The following is a 19,090-nucleotide window of genomic DNA, read 5'->3' on the forward strand; positions in this document are numbered from 1 at the left end:
TGGGAATAAACTTCACACCCATTCTGTCTAGACTCATTTTATGATTTGATATTTTGTACTTTTATTGCTTGGAGCACTGCACATAGTTGACACCATTCATAATGCTCATTCCACAGCAGAGAAGCATGTGTTTTTGTTGTGTTTGCACTAAGCAGAAATCTGATTATTTTAATCATGATGTGATTACAATTGAAATACATCCCATCATGGCGTCCTGTTCTACTGTATTAGTGCGTCATCCCATCATGGCGTCCTGTTCTACTGTATTAGTGGGTCAAAGTTTCCATTTTTTTCAGCGGAGTTTTCCCTCAAAGGGATGCGCATGAGTCATCATTTTGGAGCTTTTACTGTTTGACTCACACTCCCGGATCATAGAGTATACTTTTACTAGTATACTTTTCTCCTTTCTATCTTCTCTGTGGTCATTCATCCATCGAGGCTATCTAGCCAGTGATGCTGGCTATTTGTTTTGTTAGCACAGCTGTCACATTGGGGATTCCATGGCAACACTGACATCGCAGTGACCAGTGCCTTGGAACCTCCTGGCGATTTGTAAGTGTTGTCGTCATCAGTGACTTGCTGCTCTCTGTCCCGACACAGCGTCACAGTGTCTGCTCACCGCAAAGGGATATGAGTGTACTACCAGTGACATCACAAACAACCTCAGGAGCACCGAGAGCTGTGACTGAAGAGATGCACCACCCCATCTGCAAACAACCTCCCCCCTATGATGATGGGGACTGGAAAGGATGATGTATAAAACAAGAGTACAATCTGCCAGTTAAAAGAAAAGGCCGTGAAACAGCACTCACAATGGGATTCCAGTTCACAACGGGACATTCTCCAGCAGACAGAGGGACTGTGTTTTCATAGCTGATGCTCTGTCTTCTTTTGCTTGAGGAATGTGACAAATGTGATGAAGAAATGAATCTTTCAGAGCTGGTGCAGGAACCCCCCCTCAGCCCAGGACAGGACATTTCAGCAAATGCAACACACAAGGCACATTGCAAGACTGTGTTCCAAAGAACATTGTACGCACTTGATTCCAGTTCAGTATTCAATAACTTCCTCGATTCACCTTTGACGTTTTTGTGGGCTTCGATAACAGTGCACATTGGCACAAGGCACATTGCAAGACTGTGTTCCAAATAACATTGCACGCACTTGATTCTAGCTCAGTATTGCATAAGAGACTTCACTGGTAAGAACATTCAAGTTGATGTGATGTGGATATTCACAGTAACTGGTAACTGCTTCGATAACAGGCTGTGTTTGTCAGTAGTGACACATACAGTGAAACAAGAACATGTCCTAACGATATTCAATCCTCTACGCAACACATTTAATTTCATTATTGCAACACCCAAACTGGATTATGTTGATATTTATAGTAACTATAGTAACAGCTGGGACTTGACAGCGACAGATTCACGTGTGGTTGTCAATAGCAACACGTACTGACAGACAGACAAGACCATGTCCCAGCAATATTGGATCCTATAAGCAATGAATTCTGTTTTATTACCCAGAGTGAATCATTTGGATGTTTATAGTAACTAAGCACTGAATCCTGCCAGGAGTCCAATGAGGTCATTCTCACCTTCATCATGTTTGTTCTTTAGGAGATGCCATCCACCTCAAAGTCTGTTTGTGACAGACTGATGACAAGGTTGCCCACACTGACATGGGAAGGCGCAACAATTACCAGCAGCCATATCCCTGATATTATGTTTGCATTTTATGACAAAAAGGCCTATTTTTTTTTTAAACACTCATTTACAATATAAACATGTCATATTTGATGAATATCTTAATGAGAAAGGACTTAGTACTTAACTCGCACTTACAGTAGTTACATGCTTGCACTTTTTTATTTCTTATGTAAAGTAGTATTTATTGTTACACTAGGTCTCTATTGCTCGTAGCTTGATTGTTCTCTCCTTTGTACGTCACTTTGGATAAAAGTGTCTGCTAAAGCTAAATGACTAAGTGTAAAGGTACAAATGTAAGGTTTTTTTAGTACTTTCAGAATCAGAATCAGGTTTTATTGGCCAAGTAAGTTTGCACAAACAAGGAATTTGACTTGGTAAGGTGGCTCTCAATGTGCTTACACAAAATAAAATATACATTACAACACAATACAAAACAAACAGTGCAACAGTACTTCAAGCATTTTCTGTCCATTTCAGTCCCTCATGAAAGTGATCTTGTCATGACCCCGCACCAAGGAGAGACTGTTACAGTTTTTAAAATGATTATTGTTGCCTAAATGTAGTTGACACCATGAATTAACTCTTAGTATCCCTAATTTAATGTAAATTCATGGGCTCAGGGATAATTTATATATAATTGGCTATCGCATCAAAAAAGGTTACAGAAGTTTCCAATGTGTGGTTTTCATAAAGAGCAGGGCTAGTGCAAGATTTCAGAGGAAATTTGCCTTTCATCATGTTCCTGATGAATAGTACTTAGGTGATAGTTTGACCTGAAATTAAAACTGTATTCAGTCAAATCGAAATATTATTGTCCTCAAGGGGGGAATTAGGCTTGCAGCCAATGTTAGACCAGAGCAATATCCACAGGTGACAATGTCACCATCTAGGCAGTATTCCCCAAAATGTCCTTAGGGTGCTATTGATAAGCCATTTAGAATTTCCTTTGTACATAGATATAGAGTTTGTAATAAGCAACAGTATAATTTACTAAGGACCTTTTATGGTAAAGTAGAACCAGTGCTTGTTTTACCTCTTCTTAACTGTTTTACCATTTTCTTCATCTAATAGACAACATGTGTTCTTGAACTTTTCTTTATCTTTTTACTGTTTTCCTTTATTCTATTTTGCAGCTTGCAATCTCATTTACCCTTTGGTTCTGTCTAAAGTTTATTTACTTTAGTTGCGCGTTACTGCTCTCACCAGCAATGTATCCTTAACATTATTTTTGGTATTTTATCTTTGTCTTTGTTTATTATGATGTCAAGATATTTTATCAGTACTTCTTCTGGTTCATTTATTTAGCTATTTTATTTTATTTAGCTGAATTTTGTCAACAGCATTGCTGTTCATTCCCATCCATCTCTAAGCTCATGACCCTCCTATCTTTTTTTTTTTTTACACTAAAGGCTCGCTGCCCAGTGGTTGTCAGTCCTTGAACTGTTGAACCATACTATGCTTGAAACAGTGACAACTGATTTTCAGCTCTCTTAAGACAGCATATTGTTAGGTAAGGGGACCTGTCATCCCAAGCATTTTCCCCAAACAGGATGTGTCATTGTGCTGCTGCAACCCAGCAGGGCTGGATTTCATATACTGCTAATTGCTAATACATTGTCAGCTGTCCCTAGATGTACATCCGAACACTTTGCGGAGCCAAGGTATTGTTGGTGTTGGCATGGATACATTAAATGCCAGAAGAAAAACAGAGGAAAACAACTGCATTCAGGAATTCATTTTCACTTCATAGGCAACTAATACAATGAGGACCATGTGTGAACTCTTGGCTGGATGCTGGCGCTTCAACAGAACAATGATCTTTGTTTTCATGGTTTCCTATACTAGTTAGCACCATGCTTCAGTTGTGGCACAAAAGTCACAGAGTGCATATGCATATTCATACTCGTGCACATTCCTAAATTAAACAATTTTGGTGGTAGAGAGAGCATGTATATTGCAAATAACAAACAGCAGAAGAAATAAATAAAACAGTAATCGCAATGAAAATCCTGCCTCCCGGTAGCCCAAGTTCTTGACGCTAGAGATGAACCATCGGTGACCAGACAAAATATTTAAGAGCGCAATATCAAAACAAATATAACGTATCTCCGCTACCATGTCACCTGCTGGGCCCCGTTCGTCGTAAGGGTTGAAGCTAAGTTAATCAATTGTCCTTTTAGCCCGTTAACATTAGCGAGCTGATTGAGAACAGGAAATATTGGGTCGTCAACGGCTGATCCGTATCCAAATCATGTGGTTAATTTCAACCAGGCTAAACTTATCAGGGCAATTGCGCGTGCACGTCCTACTTCAAAAGGCAGGAAAGGTCGATCACCAAAACAATGATTTTCTAACGGTTTAATGGTTCTAAAGCAGGAGATGAACATGAACGCTTATGAAGAATACAAGACCATAATCATGGCAAAATTCAACACCGCCACCGCTGTGAGAGCAATACAAGAAGCGGTGTGTGAGGATGTCTATGGGGTGATATCTATGTATGAATGAGCAATGGAAAGTGTGACCTGGTACAGAGGATACTGCTGCCGGTTAGTAACTGCAAGTTTGCTCCAAACTTGGTGTAGTTTTACATTTCCTTGTAAGTCACTTAAAAGCGTCTGTTAAATGACTAAATGTAAATGTATTAATAACAAATGCAATAAATTGAAGCAGTGAAAATAAATTGTGTGTATTTCTCTCTATTCTTATCATGAGTCCACCTTAATCATTTTCTACAATAATGATATGCTATGGTGTACTAATAACACTGTCATATAATTATGAGTGCTTTGTTCTCCGCATCGCCGACACTACAAAAATGTACCACTCGCAAAAAAGCGCAAGACAGTCAATGTTCGACTGTGCTGTTTGCAATAAATGACTCGAGAAGGTCTTGTAAATGAATTATTCCTTGTCGGCTGAATCGGTAGCGCTCATACAAGAACTCATCACGATGGATGGATCTTGGCGATCGCAAAGAACTCTCTCCCTACGCTAATCTAACTATCTAATATCAGTCCTTAGTCAATGGGATCCCTCCTTTTTCCGGGGGTGTGGCAAGCTTATCCAGCTACACTTAAGTTAGCCTGCGCTGGAGCAGGTTAGTGCTAATTGATATGTTACTGTGGTGATTTATCGAAAGTTGCTTCCACGAACTAAAAAGAGGGGCGTTTTTTATCTTAGCCTGAAAATTAGCTTGCTAAACCGCTTAGCGACCTACGACGAATACCCCCCAGGTGCAACAGGTAGAGGAGGTGAGAGGCGCACTCAGTGTTACCTGGGCCGGTATTTATAAATAATGACGATCACAGATATGCAGACGCCATGTTTTAGAAAATATTGGCATGGTTTTATCGCCACAGAGCTTCTCCGTGTTTCAGCACTCAGGAGCACAGGATGCCTCAGAGGAACAGATGGAAATCACATTGATATCAACGGAAAAGACACTTCTGGGAATAATTGCAGGCTCCATTTAGTGACTGGTTCTGTTTTGAAATAGGTAATGTTGGAACTGGCTGTGGGAGAATTAAAAATAAAATCTATAAAATTATAAAAAAAATCCCATAAATGATTCCCTGATTTCTTGTTACATTCCCATCCCTTTGCCAGACAGTTTAAGTTAAAACAGATGGATTAGGAGCTGCAATCTTTGGAGCTTTGGTTAATTGTTCTATTAAAAGTCAACAGCAATGGGTGGCTAATGACAATATGTGCATTTTAACACTGGCTTCAAAGAGGTGATTATAGTCGTGTTTACACTGCAATCACTTCATATGGCCCCGTGTAGAATGTAAGAACACCTCGTAAAAGAAAGTTCATCAGTTCACGCACTACCAGTTCCTAAGAGCTTCAGCAGAGTTGGTGTGCGATGGATTGCGTCCAGCGTTTGCCGACTGCAAGGACACCACTGAAGACACGCAGTTGAAGGATGCTTGTTGTTGTTGCTGGAGCCCTGCAGCAAGGACATGATGACAAGAGTGAAGCTAGAGGAGGAAAACATCCCTCAGCAGGAGTTTCTGCCAGGGGTTGCTGCCATTTTCATGTGGAACGTTTCACCCTCCAAGCCATGTACCCCATCTAAACACTTCCTTTGTGTGACCGGGGGGAAAGGTGCAACTAACTCGTAAATTTCACAAAAATATAATTTTTTCCCATCATTTCATTTCAGGGAGGAAATTCCATGTTATTTTTGCCAAAGTCAGGGTTAACCACAATCTATCAGAATAATTTAGGTGGACTCGACAGTAATGATCTTTCTACTTTGGATATACATTATATCATCTTGGTGTCAAATGTTATCTGCTCAATTAGACCATTTACAGAAGCCACAAGCTTCAGAGGAAGCTGAGGAGATATCTGCAAATGGATGTGGCCATCCATTATTTATGATCTGTTACTGATAATGAAGGTTTGGCTTAATTAAATCTGTTCAGCAGTCAAATTGAAAACAACATGACCTTTTACCCAAAAGCCTATCATGGTGACAGGAGGAGATGTTCAAGAGAACTGAGCGCCTAACATAAGTTCAAAGGTCAAGGACAACAGACCTTCTATATCCTGTATTCTCGTACAGACATACACTCCTGGCAGCTTGTTCGCTTCCATTCTGTTGGGAGACTCCACTCTCTTCCATTTGCTGGAAAGAGCTGGCATGTCCTCCACAAAGCCAGCTGCTTCCTCAAGGAATGCTCCATCATCTGCTCCTGTTGATTATGTGAGACACATCTGGCGTCAGCAGCTGTCTAGAATCTATCCTGTTGGGCGGAAAAAAAAGACAAGTGAAGACAAACACAATAACGTCTTTGATTGTGCAGCGTGTAAGTGAAGACAAACACAATAAAGCACATGTGTATGTTGAAGACAGTACCACCTATAAGAGCAGCCTATTGTGATCACCCAAAATCCCAACATTTTACTTTTGACATGGGTGATATTTTATTACATGCTTGTGTAGATATAAAAGTAATTTCCAAGTCTTAAACCATGGTTTCTGATGGCAGCATTTCATGCACATTTTACAACGCCACATTAAAACACTGCAACCAAGAAGCTTGCACAGAATAGCACTTTTATAATCACTGGTAATTCAACAGATTTGGCAGCAATCAGATGAAATGGCTGGCGATAGACTTTGGCAAACCTATATCTCCTCTACCTCCCGTCTCAGTGAAATGAGTGGGTGTGCACCCACGTGCAAAATCTATACGCACATGAACTCCCTGTGTCAGCACATGTATATATCACTTTATGGAATGCAACTCCCACAGATGTATTTTAAGATCTTCTCTATTTGCACGCCCATACATTCCAACGTCTGGAAAATGCATATACTGCTGGGTTTTTTCATTGCAACGAAAGTTAATCACATTACTTAGTTATTTGTTTGTTGTTTGTTTTTATTTTTCCATTCCTCATTGGGACTGCGGTTGGGGCCCAAAGATACATGTTGGGGTGTCAGTGTAGCTAGTGAACCTGCGGTCGTTCATCTGCAGACGTGACAGTTTAGGGTACTCCAGGGCCATGCTGTCTGCTTCTCGCCTTAGTAATAGATGCAGCAGACAAGCTCCTCTTCTAATTGGCCGAATCCCTCATTGAGCGATAATGCGAGAGGAATGTGAGAGATAAACATTGGGATGGTGGTGAACATAAATTACAAGTGCAAGTTGTTGAAAAGATGAATGATGTTTCATGCTGATCTAAATAACACAGACAATCTGTTAACATATTTCTTGTCTCTATCCTCTGCGTCTTATAACACTTATGTGTGATAATACCAATCCATTTACAGATTCCTCATCTGATTCCTTAAAGAAACAGCCTGTGCCACTCCATGGGAAGCTTCTCTCTGTGAGTAAAGGCAGCCAAGCTGAACAGGGTCCAGTGGCAACAGCAGAAAACCACATGCAGCCGGTAACACTGTGTGCCTAAACGTGGTCCAGAACATCCTTGTATCCCTTGTGCCGAATGAATCAAGCTCTCGCCAGCGACAGCCTCCAAGCGGTCTACACAGAGCTCAAGTTTTAAATATGGTGAGAATTATGTATTGGGTTAGAACAAAGTCTTATTTTACAATGGTAGCTGCTGCATAGGCTTAGGACATCTCTTAGTAATTGCTTCTGCCCTAAAAGCACATCCTCCCGGTCTACTGGTTTATTGTTCAGGGTTTTTCCACCAACTGCAAACAGTCAATTATGACCAACGTTGTAACTGTTTCCAGATGTGCAATGGGCTTTGACAAAGAGTCTTCTTCTTCATCACCAGTGTCACAGCCTAAAAGAGTCTTCTTCTGCATCACCAGTCTCTCAGCCTAAGATGACATTGTTGGCCAAGTACTGCCTGAGAGAGTTCACAGACCATTTCCATGAAAGCTGATAAGCTGTTCTAAATGTAACAAAGTGTCACTGCATCTTTGTTATTTCTCTGTCCCTTCTCTTACTCTCTCTTTAAATCATATCAATTGTGTTTTATTTGTGGCTAAAATGTAAATACAACTCAAGGAAGATCATTGAAAAAAAAAAAAGAAGATGCCATAATAATGCATTCACTTGAGACGTGGGGATGTGTGGTGACTAATAATTATTTTGTCCATTTCATTTTGGGGGGGGATTTTACAGAATGTCTTCATGGGTTGTGGGCAGCTTTTCGGTTAATATTTTCCCTCAGGCATTTCTTAGTCTTAGACAGATATCCACACCCAGGCCCTCACTCTGCACAGAAAATACTCCTCCCATTCACGCATTCGTGCTCACCCTCACTCACACACACACACACACACACACGTGTTGTCTTGTTTCTGGGCATGTGTTAGTGTCACAGGGGCATGATCACATAGCTGCGTGCAACACACTCATCTGCATTCAATATAGCTAAGCGGACTAGTCACAGTCCTGACACGTACGTGCAGTGCCTTTTTTTGCGGTGGCCCGTGAGTCTTTTTCTTCATGTTGCTTTCAAAGAGAAGGCTTGACTGTCAGGGTATAGCCTGGGTGTGCTGATTAGAAACAGCTGTCAGGGCTGTCGGTACTGTACCGTCAGCATGAGGTAATCGCTAATTCCAGAGCCTGGTGGGGATGTTGTTGCAAGTAAGACGATCCAAATAACTGTGGATCATATGTCAGGAACATCATGTTTAACTCCCCAACCCCCACACTTAATTGCATAACAATGTTTCGTCATGAAAATAATGTGTTATATATCCATGGATACAAATGTGTTTCCGTAAGTATTCTGTTCCCAACACAATAATGTTAAGATTGAGGTAGCTAGCCCTCCCCAACACAGGGCTTAAATGCGATGTCTCTACAGGCCAAGGGTTATTTCACATCGCTGTAACATACTGTGCAGTCCTTTGAGGCTCTGGGTTATGTGTCGGTCTTTTAAAAAGATCCTTATAACATTACAAACAAACAAAACAACGCAATTAAATCATGAAGCATGTTGCATAGAGGCGAGGTGCGGTCGTCAGATTTTCCAATTCGTCTGCCATGTTTATTGTGTGATTGAATGGTGGCTTTTTAACTTTTTACTGGAAAAGATTTGTAATGGTAGAATTTGTTGAAGTGTTTCGGGCTCTTTTCTCTAACCTGGGTTTCTCACATTACAGGCCTACATTCATTGACTTTCATAGATCTATAAATGCTCTTGAAACAAGGTTTGGTGAAAGGCAGTGGATTTATGAAACAATGTCAAAGTGCTATCTATGCCAGACAACTTACTCAAAACTATCCTGGGTAGAGGACAATTAAAAGTACAAAATGTGTGTGGTAGAGATAGAGAGAGAGAAAGAAAGAAAGGAAAGAAAGAAATAAAGAAATGGGAAGAGACAGGGAAAAGATACAGAAAGAGAGAGAGAGGGAAGATATAGAGAGATTTAGTCTGTATTTTATTTAGACTATTCAAAACAATGGCAGTGTTATTTCTGCTGAGATCTGGTTTTCACAAAAAGATAAGTCTGCGTTAATCAACTCAAGCCAATAGTCTTATTATTATAAAGGGTGTTTTTAGAAAAACATTGTTGAAACGGTGCTTTAAAAGTGTACTTTATTGATGAATTGGTCTCCTGTCTTTTATTGCTGCCAAGTAACCCTGGGCCAGTTCACACACCCATTCTCCCCTCTCACTCTATGGTTGGAACGACATGCAATGCAGTCATATTAGGCAGGTTAATACGAACGCTGACAAATTGATGAACTGCTGATAGCTATTTAATGAACTTGTTTTTTGTTCAAGACAAGTACATTGTTATGAAATTATCTTTTTGAATGCTGATGACCAAAGAGGAAAAATATGTCTGCTCTCGTTCCCCTGGCAATGTTTTCAAACGTGTACATGCAACTTCACTTACATAATCAAATGGGTACTGGGCATGCACACAATGGGCTACACTATCTGAAGCAACAAATTGTTATAGGGAGCAAATTATATAATAAAATAAATGAAACATCTGGAACAAGCATATTTGTTGTGTAAGTGGTGGAGGAGTCTAGAGGGGCGGAAAAAAACTAAAAAAAAAAACTTTTTAGACATAATGAAAGATAACATTTCATTCCATTTCATTTGAAAAGCACATTGGCATACACTCTACATCCTAACGTGACTCCAGGGTCTTCAACACGTAATGGGTCTCTACACTGTGTTGAGATAAGCAGTTCACCTAAAAACAGCTCCCAGAGACCGCTGCCGTGCAGAGGAACAGAGTAATTCTGACTGTGAAACTGTCAACAGATTGTCTTCTCTAAAGCCAGTTTCTTATATGATTTGCTGGATCACATGCTGCAAGTGAAGGCTGGTTAGGGAGGTAGGAGTGACACAAACACATTCTCAAGCTTCAGCTGTGTGTCTGTAAGGAAGCTATCACATTATCCTTGTAGACTGGGGGAAAAGAAGAAATGCTGATTTAAGCTTTTATTAAAATTTCATTGCAACACTTGAAGTCTCCCTGAAGTCTGTTGGCCCACCGCATTTCTGCCGAGCTACACAGTCATGTTTTTTTGCATTGTTTTAGAGATATGGTAATTATTAAAAATATTTGGATAAATTCCTTTCACACTCAGTCAGCCACAAACATACTGCATTCATAGAGGAATTAATCTGGAGGAAAAAAACAAACAATGAATTCTAAAAAACATCCAACCAATCAGCCCAGAGTACTGCTTGTAAAACATCTGACCCAGTCAAGTCAACACATTTATCATTGACCAATACCTTTTCATGTTGACCAAGATTCAACAACTTTGGTTACACAACCACGGTCTATCTCAAGCCTTTACTAGCTAGCTGAACCGATATACAGATGATAATTACCCACCCTACTTTTTGGTACTTACTTTAGCAATTCATAATTTTTATGTATTCTATTTTTTATCTTAAATCTTTATGCACTCTCCCTAGTTTTTATGTTTTGTGTTTTATGTTTATTTGATGTCTATTTTTATGTGGATCACTGTACATGTAATTTCTTTGTGCACGTAATGTCTTTGCTGTTAAGCACTTTGAGCTGCATTGTTTTTTATGAAAGGTGCTATACAAATACAGTTTTTTCCAATCATTTTAGTTCTTGTACCTATACCATGGATACTTTTCCCAAACACTTAACACAGTGGGCTTTACAGACACACACCTCTGCATATTAGTTAACTTTTGGTGCAAAATGCACTACAACAACCACACCACAATCAATTCTGCCGTAACTTTAACACATGTTCCCTCTCAGAAGACAACTAACACTAACAACTTGAAGCATTGCTAATTGCATCTATAAGATGTTGCTGTGTCCTCCAGTTTAGCATAGATTACTGTAGTGTTGCATTAAAAAAAGAGAAAAAAACACACACAGACAAACACTTCTTTGGACTACAGTAATAAAGTTTGTAATATGACAGTAAACAAATAATTCTAAAATGCTGCAATATGTTTCATTACAGCCATATGCTAGAATTGCATGTGTTACTGCACTATATAGGCTTACTACATTACAACAAAAAGGCATGAATATGCTACGTATTTACTGCAGTATTTCCAATCCAGTAAATTACATACATCAACACAAGATACAGTCTACCAAAGTACTGTAATACCACTAGAAGTCTGCTGTAGCCCTACAGTAATGCTGATCCATTCTGTCCTCTGCATTTGGTGTCAAACTTTTACATGTTTGAACTTCGCATTTACGGTAACATTCTCCTCTGCATTGCATCTTGGAAATAGGTCAATCCAAGCCAAGACAGTGTTCATGTCGGTTTGCCTCTCCCAATAGATGAGTGTGGCAAATTTACTGTAATTACTGTAAATTGAAGAATTGCATTCTTCAATCACTGTCTTTCACGGATAGCCTATGCCTTACATAAAGAGCAGTAATGTAATAGTGGAAACAACTTTTCAGGAACAGTTACATCTATGTTTGCCTTCTATAGACTCTATTACTATTAGAGGTAGTGAGAAGTCTGCAAGCCAAAACAAACTAAATAATCTAAATAAACTTTCTGCTAAATTAAGAATAAGTTTTCTTATTCAAGCATATCATTTAATTTGTCTGTCTAAACAAAGCATCTTTCCATCTACATTGATCTAAATTACTGTAAGGTTTTGAACTGAAAGTTAACTGTTCTGAACAGAGTATCTAAACATTGGCAAACAATGCTGTAGTTCCACAGTGTTTTGCTGGCAGTGAACATTGAATGGGACAGGTATCCATGAATTTTGGAAGAAGGTGTCATTGCCAGCATTTGTATCTAAGCATAGGGGCAAGTATCCACAGTTTGGTTCACATGGTCTACTGGTGTGCTCGATGTGTTAAGTGTTTTGGGAATGTTAACATGGTATAGGTACAAGAACTAAAATGATTGGAAAAAACTGTAAAGTGTATTATTATTATTATTATTATTATTATTATTATTAGCAACCAATGCTTTTTGCGGGTGAAGAAGAGCGTGGCAGAGGGTAGGTATTCCCTGTCCGTGTCTGTGGCAGAGGGTAGAAGAGGGTGGCAGAGGGTAGAAGAGTGTGGCAGAGGGTATTCCCTGTCTGTGTCTGCTTGAGCTGGCTGCTGCCTCAGCACAGCAAAGACAGGATTGAGTATGCAAGGCCTTGTGTGATCTACTGAGGATTGAGTATGCAAGGCCTTGTGTGATCTACTGAGGATTGAGTATGCAAGGCCTTGTGTGATCTACTGTAGGATTGAGTATGCAAGGCCTTGTGTGATCTACTGTAGGAATAACAGCTTTTTATCTCTGCAGCATGTACTACCATCATGAATTAAAATATTACTTTATTGTTCAAAATAAGTACATTCAATAGTTTATGAAAAAACTAAACGCTTGTAATTGTGGTAAATGTGTGATAACCCATGAGGGTGACAACTTTGTTTAGGTGTCGAGTTTCAAAACACTTCCAGCTGCCTATCATATTTACAAACAACTATCTTGCTTCAACCCACAGTTACATGTATGTATATATACATCTGTGTTGAAGCAAACTGCGTCACACTTACCACCTGATCTGGATCAGGTATTTCTTTTTTTCCCCAGTAAGAAACATACTGACTGATCAACACTGACTGCTCAACACTGATCAACACTGACTGATCAACACTGACTGATCCACACTGATCAACACTGCTCAACACTGACTGATCAACACTGACTGCTCAACACTGATCAACACTGACTGATCCACACTGATCAACACTGCTCAACACTGACTGATCAACACTGATCAACACTGACTGCTCAACACTGACTGATCAACACTGATCAACACTGATCAACACTGACTGCTCAACACTGATCAACACTGACTGCTCAACACTGATCAACACTGACTGCTCAACACTGATCAACACTGACTGATCCACACTGACTGATCAACACTGATCCACACTGACTGCTCAACACTGATCCATACTGACTGATCAACACTGATCGATACTGACTGTTCAACACTGACTGTTCAACACTGACTGCTCAACACTGACTGATCAACACTGACTGCTCAACACTGACTGATCAACACTGACTGATCAACACTGATCCACACTGATCAACACTGACTGATCAACACTGACTGATCAACACTGATCAACACTGACTGATCAACACTGATCCACACTGACTGCTCAACACTGATCCAAAGGCAACATTCACATTGTTGTGTCAAGACACCCAAATGCCATTTCATCTTCAAATTTACCCTTAGTAAATTGCAACCTTTGCGAAAACTGCAGTGTGTCAAATCTAGTTTGATCCCACTCCATACCCGAACAGATCTCTCTGAAAGGGCTATACATTTCATTTGTCATTTTTATCGACAGTAAAGTTGTTTTCTCATACTTAAGACAGCTTTTTGTCATACACCTTTTTTTTTCTACCACCACAAACTGCAAAATGGCTACAAGAGCACATATGTTTGTCATTAAGGGATATCCGTGATCCAGACCATAAATCAGCGCAGTGGAGGCAGATCCAAAAACCTTTATGTGTGCTGAGCAGCAAGGCATGCACCGCCTGCAGAGGAAACTGTTCAAGACGGCCTGGAACAACCAGCGACTCCATTCAGCTATTTATATGGAAACAGGAACAGTTCATTGTGGCATATTATTACATAGCCTATGTCATGAGTGACTTTGTAAGAGTGGGATTTCCTCCCTCATTGTCAGCAGCAAACACGGGGGAACTATTATGCTGTTATAACATTTATGTCACTAGACAGCAAATCACTGCTCGGAAAGTTACATTGTCTTTATTTGACATTAATCACTAACAGTTGGTGGTAAATTAAGAAGTGTGCGTATGTGTTGTAGTTGTAGCCAAAGTGCATAACACCTAGTAACTTTTGTTCAAGTTCAGATTGTTGTAAGAAAATGTCCTTGTGTCCTGCTCTCGCCACCTAGAGGGTAAAAGGTAGAATTGCTTTTATTTAATCCAAATAGTGCTGTTAGACTCACATCATATCTAGATACTCTTTGTATCAGTGGGGGTATTGCGAGGAATAAGATCGATCAGAACCACACTACAAACAAATAACTGTGTTAATGTGGTCAGGTTGTTAGCAAATGCAGTGACACTGTTCTGATTTTGATCCACTCAACCTTAGCACTCCTTTGGAGCCAGGGCCAGAGATTACAATAGGCCAGAGATTAAAATAGGCCAAAGGGAATGATAAGTGGCCTGCAGAAACTCACTAAATCAATGAGGGGAACAGAAGAATGCTTGTAGGCCTATCAAAAAGATGATAACGTATGAAGGCTTTTTTCTCTGAAGACCTACACAAAATACAAACTGCTTCTATTAGACAACTGTAAAACATGGATAACCAAGTTAGTGTGGAAAAAAATGTGTTAGTTTGTTTCGTTTGAAGATGTAGCATAAACTAAAACTAAAACAAAACAAAGTAAAACTGCAGAGTGCATAACAAAATGTTTTTGTTCTTATATTTTGTTACAATAAAATCTACTCTGGATAATTTCCTAAGTGTCATATGGGCACAGGCACAGTGCGGACAACGCTGTGTCCCATAGACATATATACATACATATGTATATATGTCTATGCTGTGTCCCCCATAGTTGGTGGGGCCACAGCCACTCCCGTGGAAAGCAAGATTGAATTAAATGGGGCCTGGAACAATATCCTTTCAGGCGGAGCAGAATTCCTAGCTTTAACCCTGTATGGGGGTATCGTGCCAAGTCAACCTTTGTTACGAGTTTAAGGTGTTGAGATGAAATTGGATAGTTATTTACTTGTTTCGTACCCTATTCAAAGATGAAGTTACTTCAAAACGATAAAGTTAACCCACCAAGTGATTCTATGGTGCGGAATCGGAAGTCAAAGTTGTGGCATGAAAAAAACGTAGTCGATGGGTTGGGCTGAATCTTCGCTTCCTCGTTCACACACAGACCTCCTCTCGAAAGATTCGCAATATCCCTTCTCAAATTACAAGAGCACAGGTAGGACACTGATTCGTCAACTTTAAGTTTTGTCTTTTCCCGTTGGCTATAGGCTGGAGTACACGTCAGCAGTCAATTTCGAGTCACCCCCTTGCACACGAAATGTCTTTTCCCTCTTCCTGGTTGCAAGTTTTATGACAAATGACACTTTCTGTTAGGTGAGTGAACTTAAAGATTATACAACTAAGAAGTAATACAGGTCTTATACGTTTAAGTTTCATAGTAACAACGCTGGTGCTACCTCACCAAAATGAACTTAAAGTAAATGTCATCTTAAGACATTATACGAAAACCAATGGATCGATTCGCTTAAAACGGATAAACGCGGCTTTTAAATAAGTCATGAACACGGAAGTTTATGTTTGCTCTCCTTAGATCTGTGGTATGCGAGAGAATTTATGAATGTTTATAGCTCAATGTGTCAAAATGAGATTCAGACTTCTCCGAAGAAACGTAATTGCCTTCGTGCTCGTCTCGTTAGCTGTGTTCATTTTGATGTACACAAAGTTTGCTATAGTCTCAGACAAACCTCCTGAGACCCCACCTCAGTTGAACACCCAAACCACAGCCATAAGCAAGTTTCAGTATGGATCAGTCATGGACATGCGCACGTCGGTGTATGACAGTAATTTCAAACAGACTATTCAGAATGATGACAAATTCCCAGGTGACCCCGAAGTGACCATCATTGTGCAAGTCCACAACAGGCCAGCTTACCTCAGAATGTTGGTTCAGTCATTGGAAAATGCTGCAGATGTTCACAAGTTTTTGGTGATCTTCAGTCATGATTATTTTTCCCAGGAAATAGCCGATATAGTGCAGGGGATAACCTTCTGCAAGGTTCTGCAAATTTATTTTCCTTACAGCCGACAGCTCTATCCAGTTGAGTTTCCTGGACAGGACCCAAAAGACTGTCCGAGAGATATGGCAAAGGCTGATGCCATCAAATCAGGATGCCTCAATGCTGAGCACCCAGACTCCTACGGTCATTATCGGGAGGCCTCCATCACACAGACTAAACACCACTGGTGGTGGAAACTGCACTTTGTGTGGGAGCGGGTACACACTCTTCAGGGATTCAGCGGTTACACCATCTTCATAGAGGAGGACAACTACATCCTCCCGGACTTTTATCAGTTCTTCAAGGGCATGTTAGAGCACAAGAAATCTGACTGCCCGGACTGCGATATCCTGGCCCTTGGCAACCACGACGGCCTGGGCCGCTTTCAGGAATTATCAGGCAAGTTGGAGACGGCGAGCTGGCTGTCAACAAAACATAACATCGGCATGGGCATCTCCAGGGAGGTCTACTACAAGCTGATGGGCTGCAACAATGAATACTGCACCTACGACGACTACAACTGGGACTGGACCCTGCAGAACCTCTCTGGAACGTGCATCTCCAAGCCTCTGAAGGTGCTTGTGGCTCGGGGCTCCAGGGTGCTGCACACCGGCGACTGTGGCCTGCACCAGAAGGAGGCCTGTCGCCCTGAACTGGCCCAGACGAAGGTGCAAGAGTCTCTCCTGCAGGCCAAGCCAGCCCTCTTTCCCCAGACTTTCACTGTGATGGACCATGGCCTCGCACAGCACCAGCCGCACATGAAAAATGGGGGGTGGGGGGACATCCGAGATCATGCACTATGTAAAAACTATGCCAAACGCCTGTAAGACAAAAGGGATTCTTTTGTTGGGTCTCCAACACATGTTTGGGGTATTAAGTGCCATTCATATGTTTAGAGTGAGAAGTTGCTGGAAAGAATATTTTATTTGTGTCTTCCAAAGATGCTTAAATGTGAGAGGAGAGAGGTGACGAACACCACAATATTATACATCAGGAATGAAAATGTTATTGTTCTCTCAAAAAGATGATGTGATAAATGTGCTTAAATGTACTACTAAAGTTTTGTTAGCTTACCATCTGTGAGTAGGTTTACTTGCCGGCCATAGAAATGTTTGTTTTGTGATTACGTTTGCTTATGTTTTTTTCTTCTTGCATCAGCTCTCTTTTGTTGACCAAGGCCGCAAAACGTAAGGCCATTATGTATTATCTTGGCTTTAAAAGACAATCCAGCTGCCATAAGATTTGCAATCATCCGTCCTAGGTTGTCATATTTCAGCTTCCATAGAGACTCTTTGAGCTTCCACTTTGCACTCGAATCCACTCACTGTGTCCGACTCAGAAAGTCCTATTGAAGAATGCATTCCTTAGCCTTCCTGAACGTCACGTGTACTGCCTTATTTCTAATAATTGAAACAGACACTTTTGAATCAAGCAAATGTGTGCAAAGAATGAATGTACACCTTGTTTGTTTTTAGGTTTTCTGTTTTGTTTTATTTTGAATAAATTAGGCTAGTCTAATGTAATGTTATCCTGATAGTGCCTGGCTCTCTATCATTTGCATGAGTGTTGCAAATGTGTTGATATTGGAAAATGCTAACTTGGTTGTTTGACATGGTCAATTCAAAGGTCCCTTTTGTGTTTGTCTTTCTTTGTGAAATGTTGGTTTTGCTGAGCTGGATATCTTTGTGTTCCTCCATACTGACCTTTGTTCCACAGGAAGGTGTGTTTCCTCTCAGTTTGGGCCTATGAGGTTATGCCATTGCCCTTAGCACCTACCACTGTGATAACACTACTGTTTAAAGTGCTCTGTGCAGTTACCACACTGTGAGCACATTTATAATACAATATTTGTATCACATAGGGTACATGGGGAACAGTGTATGTTCTCTTGGTCACACACCACCCTGTTGCCTTTAAGAGATGTTCTAACTGGTAGAAATGTGCCAAGGAAATGCTCCCTATTTTGACTGTTATTCCTCTTCCTTTGCCTTCCAGACCAATTCAGTAATGAAAGCCATATTCTGAACTGCCTTTGTATAACTATGCATATCCTGTTTTCGTGTTCATTGGGATCTTTCGTATAATTTTCTTTTAACTGTAATAACCAAAGACGACTTGGTGGTGGAGGGATGACGAGACCTGAAGACATTAAATGTAAATAACTTTTGAAATTATATTTTAAGATATTCTAAAATAGTATGTGACAGTGGTTTCTCAGACTGTCTACATCACTGTAAATAATAAACACGAGATTCCAAGTGCCTCTTCTTTTCCAATTGATCTTCCAAGTTATTTTATTTTCCTAATGGCTTCATGACATGAAGCACAGGGTACTTATAACAATATTTGCTCTAGCCTACGTTATACCGCACTGCAACAGCGAATGAAATAGGCTAAATACGTAGAGTCTTAAAGAATGTCTGTTGAGATTTGATTCAAAATACACAGTGAGTAGGCTATGTGTGATGCATTTAGGCTACATCTCATCATCTTACTACAAAATGGGCTGGAAATTAAATGGTCTTAAGCCTTTTCTTACTCAACACCCAACACTTCCAATAGTGGCTGTGCAAGTCTTTACTTCCGCTGTCATTT

The 19,090-nt window shown here is 40.3% G+C and overlaps 1 protein-coding gene across 1 annotated transcript; it reads left to right on the top strand.

The window, feature by feature from the left end:
• The first annotated feature begins 15,586 nt into the window (after nucleotides 1–15,586).
• Nucleotides 15,587–18,771, top strand: LOC105899426 (alpha-1,6-mannosyl-glycoprotein 2-beta-N-acetylglucosaminyltransferase). The gene has a single exon (XM_012826611.3). It carries the CDS (start codon nucleotides 16,057–16,059, stop codon nucleotides 17,320–17,322), a length of 1,266 nt encoding a protein of 421 aa, XP_012682065.1. The 5' UTR covers nucleotides 15,587–16,056; the 3' UTR covers nucleotides 17,323–18,771.
• Nucleotides 18,772–19,090: the final 319 nt, after the last annotated feature.

The sequence above is a fragment of the Clupea harengus genome, chromosome 15, assembly GCF_900700415.2.
Source record: "Clupea harengus chromosome 15, Ch_v2.0.2, whole genome shotgun sequence".
Lineage (NCBI taxonomy): Eukaryota > Metazoa > Chordata > Actinopteri > Clupeiformes > Clupeidae > Clupea > Clupea harengus.